The sequence below is a fragment of the Tachypleus tridentatus genome, chromosome 13 (assembly GCF_004210375.1).
Source record: "Tachypleus tridentatus isolate NWPU-2018 chromosome 13, ASM421037v1, whole genome shotgun sequence".
In the NCBI taxonomy this organism is placed as follows: domain Eukaryota; kingdom Metazoa; phylum Arthropoda; class Merostomata; order Xiphosura; family Limulidae; genus Tachypleus; species Tachypleus tridentatus.
Window position 1 is genome coordinate 202839402 of NC_134837.1, and position 16447 is coordinate 202855848.

The 16447-nt window shown below is 31.4% G+C and overlaps 1 protein-coding gene across 3 annotated transcripts; it reads right to left on the bottom strand.

The window, feature by feature from the left end:
* Window positions 1-5117: 5117 nt before the first annotated feature.
* On the bottom strand, window positions 5118-14522 carry LOC143239097 (uncharacterized). Of its 3 annotated transcripts, XM_076479918.1 has the most exons (4): window positions 11152-12265; window positions 9223-9449; window positions 7754-8110; window positions 5118-5712 (listed from the first exon to the last, which is right to left on the bottom strand). In XM_076479918.1, the coding sequence occupies exons 3-4, from the start codon at window positions 8083-8085 to the stop codon at window positions 5313-5315; spliced, it is 732 nt and encodes a 243-aa protein (XP_076336033.1). In that variant the 5' UTR covers window positions 8086-8110; window positions 9223-9449; window positions 11152-12265; the 3' UTR covers window positions 5118-5312. The 3 variants fall into 3 exon arrangements, with proteins under 3 accessions (XP_076336033.1, XP_076336032.1, XP_076336034.1); XM_076479917.1 differs by lacking the exons at window positions 9223-9449; window positions 11152-12265 and adding an exon at window positions 14363-14522; XM_076479919.1 differs by lacking the exon at window positions 9223-9449 and having other exon boundaries at window positions 11152-12266.
* Between the last annotated feature and the right edge of the window lie 1925 nt (window positions 14523-16447).

The window sequence follows — 16447 nt, forward strand, 5'->3', positions numbered from 1 at the left end:
TACTTTTCAAATAAAAGAAAGAAAAAAAAGGTCGTTACCAAAAATAACCAAGTAAGGGAAGACAGTTTAGAAAATAAAAATGTAAATTTTACTTCCCATAGTCTGGATTTAATATGTTCGTGTAGGTCCTTCTTTAAACATACAGTTTATTAAATACGTTGTATACTTGTTAATATCCTCGTTGTAGAACTATTCAATTTATCATATACATGTAGTAACTGTTTTATGCGATGCATTGTGGGTAAAATACCTCCACTTTAAGAAAAACACTTATTATCTGAAGTTATGCAAACACACCTACACATTATTTGATAGTTGGCCTTAAAATATTTTGAGTGTTTAATAACGAAACATGCCAGAATGTATTATAATAATTTGTATAAATTAGATTTTTATTGTACAAAAAAAGTTTTAGGTGATCACTTTATAAAGGCATAAGTAAGAGGATATTTTATTCTCTATGCCAGACATATTTTACGTAAGAGACAGACGTGAAACTTAAATCCAATACTAGTATCATCAAGTAGCACTAGGGGCCACTGTTTTTGTGCCAGGAGTTGTGCTCGATGTATGTGCGCCCTACCATGTATTAGCGTGAACAAAGCGAACTAAAAATATAACATACAATAACAATGTCTCCTATGGACAGAATCCAAGAAACTTAAGTGTTCTAGGATAAACATATTTATACAACGGAGATTCCTCACTGAAAGTGTTCGTAGGATGGTTCACTCCCTTTTACGTAATTAATAAATCTGTTAGACATGTAAAGCACCAAACCGACACATTGCAATAATTCATGCTGGATTTAATGAAGATCAGTTTTTAACACAAACTCTGAATCCATTATTTGTTTTTATATAGTTGCAAAAAATTATAATTTTCTGTTTGTTTTAGCAAAAAAATACACTTTATATCATCCGTGTTTTTACTACCAGGAACATTAAACCCCGGATTTTAACGTGCGTGTTAATAGCCCTAAGAAATTTCCTCGTAAATATATATCGCTGCACACTTGAAATCTAACATAATTTTAAGTCATTTATTGTAGGGTGTTTATGGAAATTATTTCATCTTAACTTAAATGTGTTTATAATACTAAAACATCATTGTAAATGTTTGTTAAGTAGAGGACTATATGCAGCAGTATGTTTGATGAATCTGATGTTACTTTACTTAACCGAGTGGACATGGCCTTCAAAGGAGGCAGAGCAAATACGCGTAATTAGCTCTGACTTTCTCGTAGTATATAAAATAGCATTACTTCATAAGCAACACATGCAGGAGAGAGGAAGAGGTCAAACGCACCTAACCCTCCCTGGTTTTCAGTACCAGATCCATACGAAGAGAGAGAAGTACGTAAAGTTAATGATGAACATTCTAAGAGGTAAACTGACTGACAGGTAAGATGTGTTAATAAAATGGAGTTGTTTATGCTGACAGAATGCCTGAAGAAATTACCATTGACGATCTTAACAATCTCCTTTCAGGTACTATTAACACGTTTCAATAAACAAAGCTGTGGTAATCCCACAGTGTACATCTATTATTCTCTCATCGTGTATTTCAAGTGTTGTATCAGTCGCTTTTTTTATATCATTTAATTTGACAGTTTTCAGCATATTCGCTTATATTACTTTAAATAAAACTAAGTTAGTCAGAAAACTGCACATAACTTGTTCTTCCGATGTAGGCGCTGTTTTAGTTTCACTTGATATTATTAAACTTAAAATTAAAATATTTTTATACCACTACTGATGGTGACTGTTTTAGTTTCATTGTTTTTACCAACTTCAATTGATGAAACATCGTCATACCACTTCCGGTGATGTTGTTTTTTTTTAGGTTCACTTGGTATTATACTGAATTAAATTAATGAAACATTGTTATACAGCTTTTGATGATCGATTCGTTTTAGTTTCATTTGGTATTATACTTACTTAAATGCATGAAAGATTGTGATAGAACTATCGGTGATGGGTTTTTAGTTTCGCTGGTATTATTGTTATACCCCCATTTCTTAAATGGTACCATATCATGAGGGTAACATGCTGCTCTCTAAAACAATTCGATAGACTGAAATCGTTTTGGGGTGACAATCGAAAACATTGTTTTTCTGACTTATGTAATAAATAACAACGAGAAATATATGAGGACCATGAATAGTTTCAGCACAATAAACTGAAGGAAACAAACACTTAATTACACTATGTAACAAAATTTTTAATTTTTCTTGTTCCTGGGCAGAAAGTGTTATTTCCCAATTGCTTATGCCTAAAGTAAGTGAAAAAGACCTATTTTTCTCTTCAAACTTTACTTTCGTGACCTGGGAGTGTATAACGAAAACATGATGAGAGACTATATTTGGGGACTAATACGTGAAAGTGATTTACATTACAGTCGCAAATCTCGAATAACTACTCACTTTTAAACATTTTTGTTCATTTTTGTATGACTTTAGTATAAATACATGTAAATTTTTATGTATATGTTGTTTTATTCAGACCTTATGTAAATGAAAATTTGCAATTTGCCCGTTTTACATAGAAAATAAGTTAATTTCTAAATTTCATTATCCAGGTCACAAAAGCAAAGTTTAAAGAGAATAATGGCCATTTGCTGTACTTTACAATATAAGCAATTAAGAAATAGCATATACTATCCAGGAACAAAATTTGTGTTACGTAGTGTTATGTATAGAGATATTACATGTAAATTTAAGCCAAAAATTAATTTATTATTAGATATGAGAATATTTCATATGTTCTTTTCGAGAATACACAATTGCTATAGTCAGCAGAGTTGACTACTCTAGCTGATGATCCTATAATTTAAAGATGGCGTCTTCGGTCAGTTATGTGAAACTTTAGTGAAATCTAGACCCATCAACAACTGCAGAGTGTCCTTTAATGAGGTACACCTACTTTGCTTCAGCCTAATTCTATCTTCATCTGCTATGATGAGGTCACATACCAACGAATCTATGATTTCACATTCAGTATCCAGGTAAGATAACTGGACTAGCCTTTTCCAATCCTTTGCAAGTTTGATTATTATCTCTTCTTTCCTTCATATTTTATTCTGAACATTTTTGCTTGGTAGTGTTTTCTGGTGCAACACTTCAAGCCTGTTAAATGGGGTGGTCACCAATGATAAATGTTGCGACTCTCAGCTGAAAGGATATTAATGCTGTCAAAGAAGGTAATTTTAAATGGCAACATGGATTATAGCTTGCTCTTCACACTTTTACTCTGGAACTGATTTCAAACTGAGCTTGGTATGACACCCATAATACCTAACCATTATAGTTCATTCGTTTCTCTATCAGCCGATGACGAACTGGCCAACTAACTTCTGGAATTGGGTTTAGAATTTTAATGGTTGAAGTAGTCCAAAAAGATCCTTCAGTAACAAGTAATACAACAGTAGTGGTAATAGATGTAGACAAAACTATTTCTTCTATTCCATTTCTAGTAGTAGGTAATATTTTCTGCTGAAATGTTTGAACTAATGCAAAAAGAAGTGTAACTGGTTTACTCTTCACATTTAATAATTCATAGATTTTTTCTACTTCAATGATACTCTTTCCTACATCATTAATGCGTGTCATTCTTTACTTCGCTTGTGTTCTTATGCACTTTGTTTTTGACATCGTAGATTTTGTCACCACATTCCTGTTGTAATTCTTCAATTTTGTCACTACGACTTTCCATTTTTCTCTGCATGTCCAATAGTTTCATTGATCTTGTCTTCAATCAGCTTCATTTTTATACTTCGTCAAAAGTACATTTTTTTTCTCATAACTCCACTCTCTTTCCTCTGGATCTTATAATTTTCTGTAAATGTATTTTTGGTTTTGGTTTAATCTTCTATATCTTTTTGTTAACTTTTTAGCTATTTCTTCTTGATGCTTAAACTGTCAGTCTCTTTTTGTTTGTTCTCAAAGCTCTATTTTATTTTCAACAAAACAGTATGTTACTTGTCACACCAAGTGTTGTAATGTTGTCCTTTCGTTGATGGATTCTTTGAAATTATCTCGTGAAAACAATTCAAATTTCAGTCCATATAACAATCGCATACTAGTTTATTTCCTTGTTTGACATTTCTACAGACTAGAACACTGCTGTAAGTTGTTGTAGTCTCATGTTATAAATGACATTAACTAATGTAAAACAAATAAACTTATTTGTACGAAGCAATTCAATATGCCGATAACAAAATAAATTCAACTACTTCAAGGAAACACACTGACTGATTCAACTCTCCATCTTAAAATATATATATATATATATACTTTACAGATATCTCATATTTGTAATCTAATTTCAATTATTTAAGAAAAAAAATACGTTATATGTTTAGAACTATCTAGAAAGTCTAGACTTTTCTTATTAAAATTTTTGTTTTTGATGTTATAATTAATACTGGAAGTTCGCTCTAGTTAATATCTGAATTACAACGTTTAAATATAGCTTATAATAAATAATACGCAATTGTTTAAAGTTAGCATAAAATTTGCTTAGAATGCTGGCGGGATTTCTGATGTTGTTTGTAAACTAAATCTAAATGTTTCCACCGTGTTGCGAAAGATTGTCGTCTGCTCTCTGAAGAATTCTGCAACTCTTCATCCGTGAGCGATTGAAACTTTATGTCATAAAATACAACATTTTACTAGTTTGAGTAACTTGTTTGTAATTAGTTTTTAATAAAGCAGAGTGTTTACACTGTGTTGCAAAAAATGTCTACTGCAAACGTCTGCTTCGATATGACTTATGGCTATAGCCCTGACAACCGGACAACATTGGCGCAATTTTTTGTCCAGAATTCAATGCAACATTGAAAATAATTCATACTACATGATGTTTCTCGTCCAATCACAGGAAAAATACATCATAAGGGTGAAATAATATTCGTTGTTAAACCTTCCTTTAAAGTTGTGAGAACATATTATTATATATCATGTTTAAAGCGTATAACAACATAAAACGTATATTATTATAAAATCTTAAATAATTATATAATGCAGGAATGTAAGTCTCGTTAAGGTTCGAAGTAATTACATTCCTAGCGCCATTTGTACCAATTTGAAATAATTAAATTATATATTTTATATTTCGTTCTTTTTTTGATATTGTTACTTTTGCTTAATTGGTGTTTTTTCTCTTGTGCTTAATTTTCTACCTTTTTTAAACATGCTACCTTGTTTTAGTTTATTAGCTCTAGGTGGAGTAATTGCACTTCGCGATTGATTGGAAACGGCCTTTGATAATCCATTTTTGCCCGATATGTTGAATTTCTTTGATTTTCTGGATTTAGATGGTGAAAGTTTCTTCTTTAAATTTTTCTCGGTTTTTTTTTTTTGAAGTATGACATTCTTGATTTCCAGCATGATTACTTGTTCCTTTTTGTTTCGAAGGCTTCAAGAGATTCTCAGTTAGGGCTAAGAGTTCAGGTAGGTCTTGATTTTCTTCCTCCTTGCATTCCCTTTCGTAAAAACTATAAGTAAATTCTTGGTTCATTGCGTGCTCTTTTTCTTCTTCTAAATCCTCAAAACAGAATTTATTTCTCTTTAAATGGGAATAAGATTTTATGTTTAAACCAGGTTTGGGTTTCAGTGGATGAAAGATTCTATCTTGGCTGAAGTTCCTTCTACTTGCGGACGTACTGTCTGCAGCCATTGTTTTTACATTAAGTTTATCCAGCTCTATAAACCTAAAACAATATATTAGTTAAATACATTACCAACTTAATGCTACAAACCTTCAATACCACTTATAGACTTAAACCTGAAACAGGAATATTGGTATTTTAACACGCTTAACATAAGTACTAAGTTTGCTTATCTCTTAAAAACTTGAAACAGAAAAAGTAATTATGTTTATCCAAGTGTTCTAACAAAGAATGGAAAAAATTTATCGATCTTGAGAATAAATATACCATTGGATTCATCTAATATTTATTATCCCTTTTAAAATTAAATAAATTCGTCAAAGTCTATGAACCAAGAATGCAACCAATAACCATGTTTCCTCACATCTATAAATATAGAATAGATATCACGAAATTCGTCCACTTCTACTAACTTACACCACATAACCTGTCTATATTTCTTTTCCTCTGATGTCCTTGTACAGAATTAAGTTTAAGTCTGAACTTTTTACCATAGAAATGATCAATAATTTACAGTAAGTGCTCTCTCTAAGCTATAAATAATCCATTACGTCACAGCAAGTCTGAACTTTCTGAAATAAAATTGATCAATAATTTACAGTAAGTGCTCTCTTTAAGCTATAAATAATCCATTACGTCACAGCAAATCTAAACTTTCTGAAATAAAATTGATCAATAATTTACAGTAAGTGCTCTCTCTCTAAGCTATAAATAATCCATTACGTCACAGCAAATCTAAATAAAATTGATCAATAATTTACAGTAATTACTATATTTAATCAGTAAATAATAAATTGCAATAAGTACTCTCTCTAAAGCATCTGTACTTTACAGGAAATGTGAACTGTAAGGTGGATATAATCAGCCATTTACAAGAGTTGATTCGCTCTCTAAGCGAGAAGTGAACAGGAAGTTTAAATTACATAAGTTATAAAATTTGAGAAATATTTTGAAAGCCTACAGGCTTAGTACGATTTGAAATGTGAGGTAATATTTCAACCCTCAATGATAGTCATGAAATAGCTTTACACGCAACACCCCTACAGTGCAACTACCCTATACTGTAATATACACATCCCATGTTGAATTCTGCTAGGCCTAGTTCATACAAGTATAATTGAATTCCTGTGGTTCTCAATTAAATCCTATTAAAGATAAATTATAACCGTATTTCTGATATATTAATACGATATGCGAAAATTTGGTTCATTGCACTTGTCCACCACAACAGTATTTGTCCAACATTGGACAAATATATCAAGGTCACTCACCTGTTAAACCTGAAACTATATCAAGGTCACTCACCTGTCAAAACTGAAATTTAATCAAGGTCACTCACCTGTTAAAACTGAAATTATATCAAGGTCACTCATTTGCTAAAACAAACTATATCAAGGGCACTCACCTGTTAAAACTGAAATTATATCAAGGTCACTCATCTGCTAAAACTGAAATTTAATAAAGGTCAATCATGTGCTAAAACTAAAATTATATCAAGGACACTCACCTGTTAAAACTGAAACTGTATCAAGGTCACTCACCTGTTAAACCTGAAACTATATCAAGGTCACTCACCTGTTAAGCCTGAAACTATATCAAGGTCACTCATCTGTCAAAACTGAAATTTAATCAAGGTCACTCACCTGTTAAAACTGAAATTATATCAAGGTCTCTCATTTGCTAAAACAAACTATATCAAGGGTACTCACCTGTTAAAACTGAAATTATATCAAGGTCACTCACCTGTTAAAACTGAAACTATATCAAGGTCACTCATCTGCTAAAACTGAAATTTAATAAAGGTCAATCATGTGCTAAAACTAAAATTATATCAAGGACACTCACCTGTTAAAACTGAAACTATATCAAGGTCACTCACCTGTTAAACCTGAAACTATATAAAGGTCACTCACCTGTCAAAACTGAAATGTAATCAAGGTCACTCACCTGTTAAAACTGAAACTATATCAAGGTCACTCATTTGCTAAAACTGAAATTAAATCAAGGTCAATCATGTGCCAAAACTGAAACTCTGTCAAGGTTACTCAGCTGCTGAAACTTAAATCATATCAAGATCACTAACCTGCTAAAGGCATCTTCTTCCAGTTTGGACAATGGTCGTGCTAAGGTCAACATTTTCCAGTCAATATCAACTTGACTAAGGTCTCTGATCCTGATATTTCGCATGGCTTCTGGAATAGGATCAGTAAAGTGTTCTGATGGCCCAGAAGTGACCTTATCAAGAATAATGATGTCTGACTCAGAAACATGCTCCTGCCGAAGCCGAAGTTCTGGTAGCTTCCAAAGTGCAGAATTTAAGTCTTCCCTTGTACGGATCTTTAATTTACTAAAATCTAGGAAGTTCAAAGCCACCTGTTTTGAGTCATCATCTTCATCGACACGAAAGGATGCCATTGGTCAATGAATTTGACACACGAGGCTAATAAATTAATAGTACATTATATACCCGAAATCACCCATACATATAGATTTCATACCTAAAAACATTATATTAAACTTTAGCTGCATTAAAGTTGAGATCTTAATGCCTCTACATCTAGGTAAGAATCTTAAAACAAAGTACTTTATAATCAAATAAAGATTGAGTTATTCAATGTTTAGGCTTGTTATATCCAAAACAAACTTTGTAATGTGAGGTCGTAGTTAGCTCCAGGTCTATTATATCTAGGTAAGGTATCTGAGAAGTAGTGCTTTACAAACAAATTGCAGTTCAAACTAACATTGTTTTCCAATATAGAGTTTCTATTCCAATATTTACAATATTTAAATACGTTTGAGTTTATTTTAAATTTCGTGCAAAGTTACACGGGGGCTATTCTCGTCAGCCGTTTCTAATTTAACAGTGGCAGAATAGAGGGAAGACAGCTAGTCACCACCATCTCTTGGGCTAATATTTTACCAATACAGAGTAGGACGGATCGTCATGTGTTGCTGAAGTAGCAAGGACGTTCCATGATAGGATTCTAGCACTCGAACCAGAGATTGTTAGAATGAGAGACGAATCCCTCTATTTGATCAAACAAGAGTTTGGTGTCTGCAAACTCAAACTGCAAGAACAAGCAGGTAGACTTTTCACTAGTTCTGGAAATAACAGTAACGCCTGTTTTTTGTTGGTTTTTTTAACTAACCCATACAAATTTATCACCTGGCCTAAACTATTTCTTTTGCAAGTTAACTAGGGCTAGGTCTTCATTTTTAAAAAATGCCAACTATTAATAAAAATTACTATAAGCTAAACTATGGTTTTATTTGGAAAATGTCAAGCTACTAAGGAAAAGAGTTGAAAGTTTAAACTATATCTTTACTTAAAAGATCTCAAGCTGCTAATGAAGAGTTGATAGTTCAGTTTAACTGTGGTTTTATTTTAAAATGCGTAGTTTAAACTATACCTTCATTATAAAATGTCAAGTTAGTAATTATATGACTAGGTAGTTCAAATTGTAGATTTATTTTTTAAAAATATTAAACTATGAAAGAGTTGACTGATCAAATAAAATCCATCTATTTATAACCATAAACAATATGTTTTACCGTGAACCAAGTCGCATTTCCGTGAATTGATCGAATGTTTTCGCCATAAGCGTGAAAAGTCTTTGCACTATATATAAAAGTTATTCTTGTTTCTCATTAAACTGAGTGCTTTACAAGTTGAAATGTTCACCACATCACGACAGCTCAACTAATATTTTTTTTCTTATGATTCTTTAAAAGTCGATATTTCGTTCTCGATTCTGTTGTCCAAATTTTCGTTCATACACCTGTTATCAAATATGTATACAGGCAAGATTAATCTCTCTACATGGACAAAACGTATAAATATATGTAAAAAGTAAAAACAACTGTATATGTTAAGGTAATTAAAGTGGACTAGGATACATCAGTACATTTCATCCAAATAATATTGCCAACATAGAGTAGACAACACACTCAGTTATTATGATGTTATAATAATAGATACATTAATATAGAGCAGACAACATATACAGTTATTATGATGTTATAATAATAGATACGTTAATATAGAGCAGACAACATATACAGTTATTATGATGTTATAATAATAGATACGTTAATACAGAGCAGACAACACATTCAGTTATTATGATGTTATAATAATAGATACGTTAATATAGAGCAGACAACATATACAGTTATTATGATGTTATAATAATAGATACGTTAATACAGAGCAGACAACACATTCAGTTATTATGATGTTATAATAATAGATACGTTAATATATGATGTGTTATAATACTAGATACGTTAATATAGAGCAGACATATACAGTTATTATGATGTTATAATAATAGATACGTTAATATAGAGCAGACAACATATACAGTTATTATGATGTTATAATAATAGATACGTTAATATAGAGCAGACAACATATACAGTTATTATGATGTTATAATAATAGATACGTTAATATAGAGCAGACAACATATACAGTATTATGATGTTATAATAATAGATGTTAATAAGAGCAGACAACATAACAGTTATTATGATGTTATAATAATAGATACGTTAATACAGAGCAGACAACACATTCAGTTATTATGATGTTATAATAATAGATATAGAGCGTATACAGTTATTGGATGTTATAATATATACGAGCAGAGCAGACAACATATACAGTTATTATGATGTTATAATAATAGATACGTTAATATATAGCAGACAACATATACAGTTATTATGATGTTATAATAATAGATACGTTAATATATGCAGACAACATATACAGTTATTATGATGTTATAATACTAGATACGTTAATATATAGCAGACAACATATACAGTTATTATGATGTTATAATACTAGATACGTTAATATAGAGTAGACAACATATACAGTTATTATGATGATATAATACTTGGTATGTTAGTACAGATCAGATAATAGTTTCTATAATATTATAGTACTTTCTATGTCATCATAGAAGGTTTGGTTGATAAAGAATATTTTATAGATTTAAATATAAAGAATATTTTGGAGATCTGGGAATGAAGTAATAATTATAGAAAAGAACTGGACAAACAAGAAACCTAACAAACAACTGGACAAACAAGAAACCCAGCAAACAACTGGACAAACAAGAAACCTAACAAACAACTAGACAAGCGAGAAACCCAACAAACAGCTGAACAAGCGAGAAACCCGACAAACAACTGGACAAACGAGAAACCTAACAAATAACTGGACAAATGAGAAATCTAACAAACAACTTGACAAACGAGAAACCTAACAAACAACTGGACAAACAAACAACCTTACATATAACTCGACAAACGAGAAACATAACAAACAACTGGACAAACAAAAAACATAACAAACAACTAGACAAACAAGAAACCTAACAGATAACTAGACAAACAAATAACTGGATAAACAAAAAATGTAACTTCGTATCAGAAAATATTTAAAATACACAAAACCAAAACACGAACCTTTTGGAAAGGGTATATCAAGTCAAAGAATAAAATCGTTATATACTGTTATGCAGTGTCTCAATTTTAAACACAATAAAACAACAAAGTAAACCACTATATCTAACTGACGTAGTCGTCTGGTGTAAACGAATGAAATTATAGAGAACGACTTTTCGATAATCGTCACTCTATAGTCTTCATGTAACCAGATGGCGTCAGTTCCCCGAAACGCATTATAAGTATTTTATCTAAATAATCTGTTAAAACCTGCTGATAAACATATTGCAAAACTAGTAATCAACAATAAAACTATTACTATATTAAAACTGGTAACCAAAGACAAAACTACTACGATTACATGTTACGAAACTGGTAATAAAACTACTGCCTTAACATATTACAAAACAAAATACAATACGACTTTCAAAGTGTACCATCAATATGTACCATGACGATACGTATATAAATATTTACCAGTTGGTTGTCACGTATATGAGCACGTATAGCGTGTATTCACATATATAACAGCCCTGTTCTTACCGATATCTCAGTCCAATGTCGTCCAAGCACTTTCTCGTAGTTTTGCTTAAAACACGTGCTTAGCGTCAAGAGACCATCCATGATGGAATGTTCATAATTTTCCGAAAATTTAAAGGTACCTGAGGTATTCACTTCTGTTTTGTTTCCGTCTAGTCAGTATACATTTATAACTTACCTGATTCATCCACTTTTGTATCCAACTGGTCAATATACAGAATTGTGTAAAAATGTTAGAACAAGAGAATATTTTTCATTCTTTACAGTCTATGGAGCTAATTCTTCTATACTATTACATAATGTAAATTTCAACACTATGGTAACGCTTCACTAATTCGTATTGACAGTTGAATAAACCAAGGTGAGAATACTTATCTTCATTAGTATTCCCATATACTTGTCATAAGGGTTCTGTTTGAATGAACATATTGATCAAATTTAGTGTTTGAAATAACTGTCATGGTACCCCATGCAGTGTCTTAACTATATAGAAAGGAGCTAGCTTATGGCACCGGTATATATCAGAAGAAATCAGTTGAATACCACTCCAGAAATAAACTTTGGATAAAAACAGTATTTAACACAATATATTACGTTTTGTTGTCGTACCACACCCTAAACACGCGGAGAATTGTCAGTAGAGCAGAGATACATAAAAGCTTTTCCTGGTGGTGGTTGGACTCTCGAACAAATTGCTGCAGACTTGAAATGATTCCTAGACACTGTCTACTACACCCTAGATTGTGAGACATAGATAGGCTTATTTGAAAATAGGAAAGTAAAAGGCAGAAGACCTAAGTTTGGTGACATTGATGTTAATTATTTTCACTTATGCAGCCTTTGGAACGGAAGAAAGACTACCACTGATTTCAAGCATGAGATGAACGACCATGTACCAAATGACAGAAAAGTGTCCAGATCGAGAATGGAATATTTGATCGTATAGCAGTTAAAAAAAACCTTTATTTTGATCTCCATATGTTGTTACATCACTGAACTTTGCTCAAAAGCACAAAATCTGAACTCGAAATATTTGGTTCAAAGCGTAGATTGTATCTCTGGCAGAAGAAAGGTGAAAAATACTTACAAAATTGCATAGCACGTACCGTGAAGCAGGGTGTGTGATGGTTTGGGTGTGTTGTTCTGCTGAGGCGACAGAATATATTTGCAAAATAGATGAAATAATGGACCAGCACATGTACCATCAGATACTGATCCAACATGGTGTACCGAGTGGTTTGTGTATTATTTGTAAAGATTCTAGTACCAATAATAATGACCCCAAACACTCATCCAACCTATGAAGAAATTACGTAACTAAGAAAGAAGACGCTGGAGTCATTTAAATGATGCAATGGTTCCCACCGAACCCCAATCTCAACCAAATTAAGCAGTTCTAGAGTCTTGATAGGTACAAACTTGACAAATCAAAGTTACTTCAAAAGAAACTTTATGAGACTGTATTAGACACATTTTGATTAAATATATTGTAACAATACCTGAAAGACTGTCTGCAGGAAAAGGAGACACAAAATGTTAACTGTTTGCTGAATTCAAGCACTTCCATTGAGTTTCTGCTGTACTAAATATGAAGATTAATATAATTTTGATATTTCACCTGCCATTTACCAACAGTTGTTCTTTGAAAGTAGCCTGAAATCTAATTTTTGACTTTATTATAACAATTTTGCACAGTACTGCACAATCGTCACGTACCTGATATATTTACATTTGTTTACAACTTGTCAGTATACATTCTTAACGTACCTGATGTATTTACTTTTGTCTACAGCTTGTCAATATGTATTCATAACGAACCTAATATATTCACATTTGTTTACAACTGATCAGTTACATTCTTAACGTACCTGATGTATTTACTTTTGTTTACAACTTGTCAATATACATTCTTAATGTACCTGACATATTCACATTTATTTACAAATGGCCGATATATATTATTAACGTACCTGATATATTCACATTTATATACAAATGGCCAATACATATTCTTAACGTACCTAATATGTTCACTTTTGTTTACAACTGATCAATACAAATTCATAACATACCAGATATATTCACATTTGTTTCAATTGGTCAATACACATTTTTAAGGTACTTGAAGCAAGAAATTGACTTATATAGGCGCTTGTTTGCCTCAGCACAAAGCTGTGCAATACATTATCTGCTATCTGTCTAACGCTAGTAATCAATCCCCAAATTTCAGCGTTTAAACTCCATAAACTTCGCTGACCCACCAAAATACTTGGCTTAAATAAGTTCTAATATAATAGCCTAATGAAAACGAATTATGAGATTACTGGATCAAAATACTTGTTTAAAATACGACACTAATAAGTTAATGAACTTTTGCAATAAACTTAAATAAGTTCTAATATAATAGCCTAATGAAAACGAATTATGAGATTACTGGATCAAAATACTTGTTTAAAATACGACACTAATAAGTTAATGAACTTTTGCAATAAACTATCACTACCTACAATTTTTTAAAATTTGTATGTGAATTAATGTTGACAATCTGTAGTCTATGTTTAAACACCGTTCTTTAAATATGTTGTGAAGGCTAAGTATTCACAGTAGTCTGGTTTTATAACAGTGAAAATATTTAAAAGGAGTCACAGATCTTCTTAGAGAGTAAATGAACTAAAAACTGATTTTGTTTTACCTAAACTAGGATTTTCTCATTGTAGGCTTCTTTGCTTGTCACAATAGTTTCTTTGGTTCAGAGTCCGGTTCTTCAGTGATAAAAGATAGTGTGGTCTTGCTTTAAAATACAAGTTCTATGATCGATACATAGGGGGCGTGCCTTGAAAACTGCGAAACTACTCGCGTTGCAAAGGTTTCTACATTGTTCCCACGATAACTTTGAGATACGCGTTGACAATATCTCACGTGCTAAAATAATAACTTATGTTGCTAAAGCCACATGTCATTTTTCTCTTCAATGCGAGTCGAAAGAAACGATATACCTATTTCCATGACAACTAAAACATATATATAGTTGCAACAATGTATGTGCACTTTACAGTTTACTATATAAATTAGAAACACAACTTTCATTACGAAAACTATAATACTTATTTATAACACACTGCAAAAATTAGTTGTAATAAAACTTACTTTTTAATATTCTGTTACTGTTTTTATGACATGAGTCTGTAACAAAAGTGTCTTATACCTTTCTTGTCCATATACAATATATATGAAACAGTTTAACCTGTAAGCCTTAAGTCTGTTGTAAAAGTGTTTTTATGACTTTCCTGTCCTTATACAATCTGTAGTGAACGATTTAACCTGTAAGCCATAACTCTATAAATAAATGTGTTTTATGACTTTCTTGTCCTTATACACTCTATATGAAAGAGTTTAACCCATAAGCCTTAAGTCTATTGTAAAAGTGTTTTATGACTATTTTGTCCTTATACAGTCTATACGAAACAGTTTAACCTCTAAACCTTAAGTCTATAAGTAAAATTCTTTTATGACTTTCCTGTTCTTATACACTTTATATAAAATAGTTTAACCTGAAAGAGATGAGTCTATAAGTAAAAGTATTTTATGACTTTCTTGCCCCTGTACAGTCTATATGAAACAGTTTAACCTGTAAGCCTTAAGTCTATAAGTACAAGGATTTTATTACTTTCTTGTCTTTATGCACTCTATATGAAACAATTTAATCTATAGGCCTTAAGTCTATAAAACAAGTGTTTTATGACTTTCTTGTCCTTATACAGTCTATATGAAACAGTTTATCTCTAAACCTTAAGTCTATAAGTAAAATTCTTTTATGACTTTCCTGCTCTTATACACTCTATATAAAATAGTTTAAGGAGATGAGTTTATAAGTAAAAGTATTTTATGACTTTCTTGTCCTTGAACAGTCTATTTGAAACAGTTTAACCTGTAAGCCTCAAGTCTATAAGTACAAGGATTTTATGACTTTCTTGTCTCTATGCACTCTATATGAAACAATTTAATCTATAGGCCTTAAGTCTATAACACAAGTGTTTTATGACTTTCTTGTCCTTATACAGTCTATATAGAAACAGTTTAAACTCTAAGCCTTAAGTCTATAAGTAAAATTCCTTTATGACTTTCTTGTCCTTATACAGTCTATATAAAATAGTTTAACCTGAAAGAGATGAGTTTATAAGTAAAAGTATTTTATAACTTTCTTGTCCTTGTACAGTCTATATGAAACAGTTTAACCTGTAAGCCTTAAGTCTATACGTAAAAGTGTTCTATATCTTTCTTGTTCTCATACAGTCTATATGAAACAGTGTAACCTATAGGCCTTAAGTTTATAATGCAAGTATTTTATGACTCGTTTGTACTTATACAGTCTATATGAAACAATGTAACCTACAGGTTTTAAGTCTATAAAACAAGTGTTTAATTACTTTCTTGTCCTTATACGGTGTATACGAAAAGTTTAACCTGTAAGCCTTAAATCCAAAACTAAAGTGTTTTATTACTTTCTTGTCCTTATACATTCTGTTTGAAACAGTTTAACATATGGGCCTTAAGTCTATAAAACAAGTGTTTTATGACTTTCTTGCCCTTTTATAGTGCATATATGAAACAGTTTAACTTGTAAGCCTTAAGTCTATAAGTACATGTATTGTATGACTTTCTTCTCCTTTACAGCCTATACGAAACAGTTTAAACTCTAAGCCTTAAGTCTATAAGTAAAATTCCTTTATGACTTTCCTGTCCTTATACAGTATATATAAAAGTAGTTTAACCTGAA

Excerpts from the sequence above, each read along its gene's own strand:
- LOC143239097 (XM_076479917.1), bottom strand. The coding sequence starts at position 8,085 with ATGGCATCCTTTCGTGTCGATGAAGATGATGACTCAAAACAGGTGGCT. Across the intron at positions 5,713-7,753 it reads GAAGAAGATGCCTTTAGCAG|GTTTATAGAGCTGGATAAAC; the intron begins GTTAGTGATCTT and ends ATATTGTTTTAG.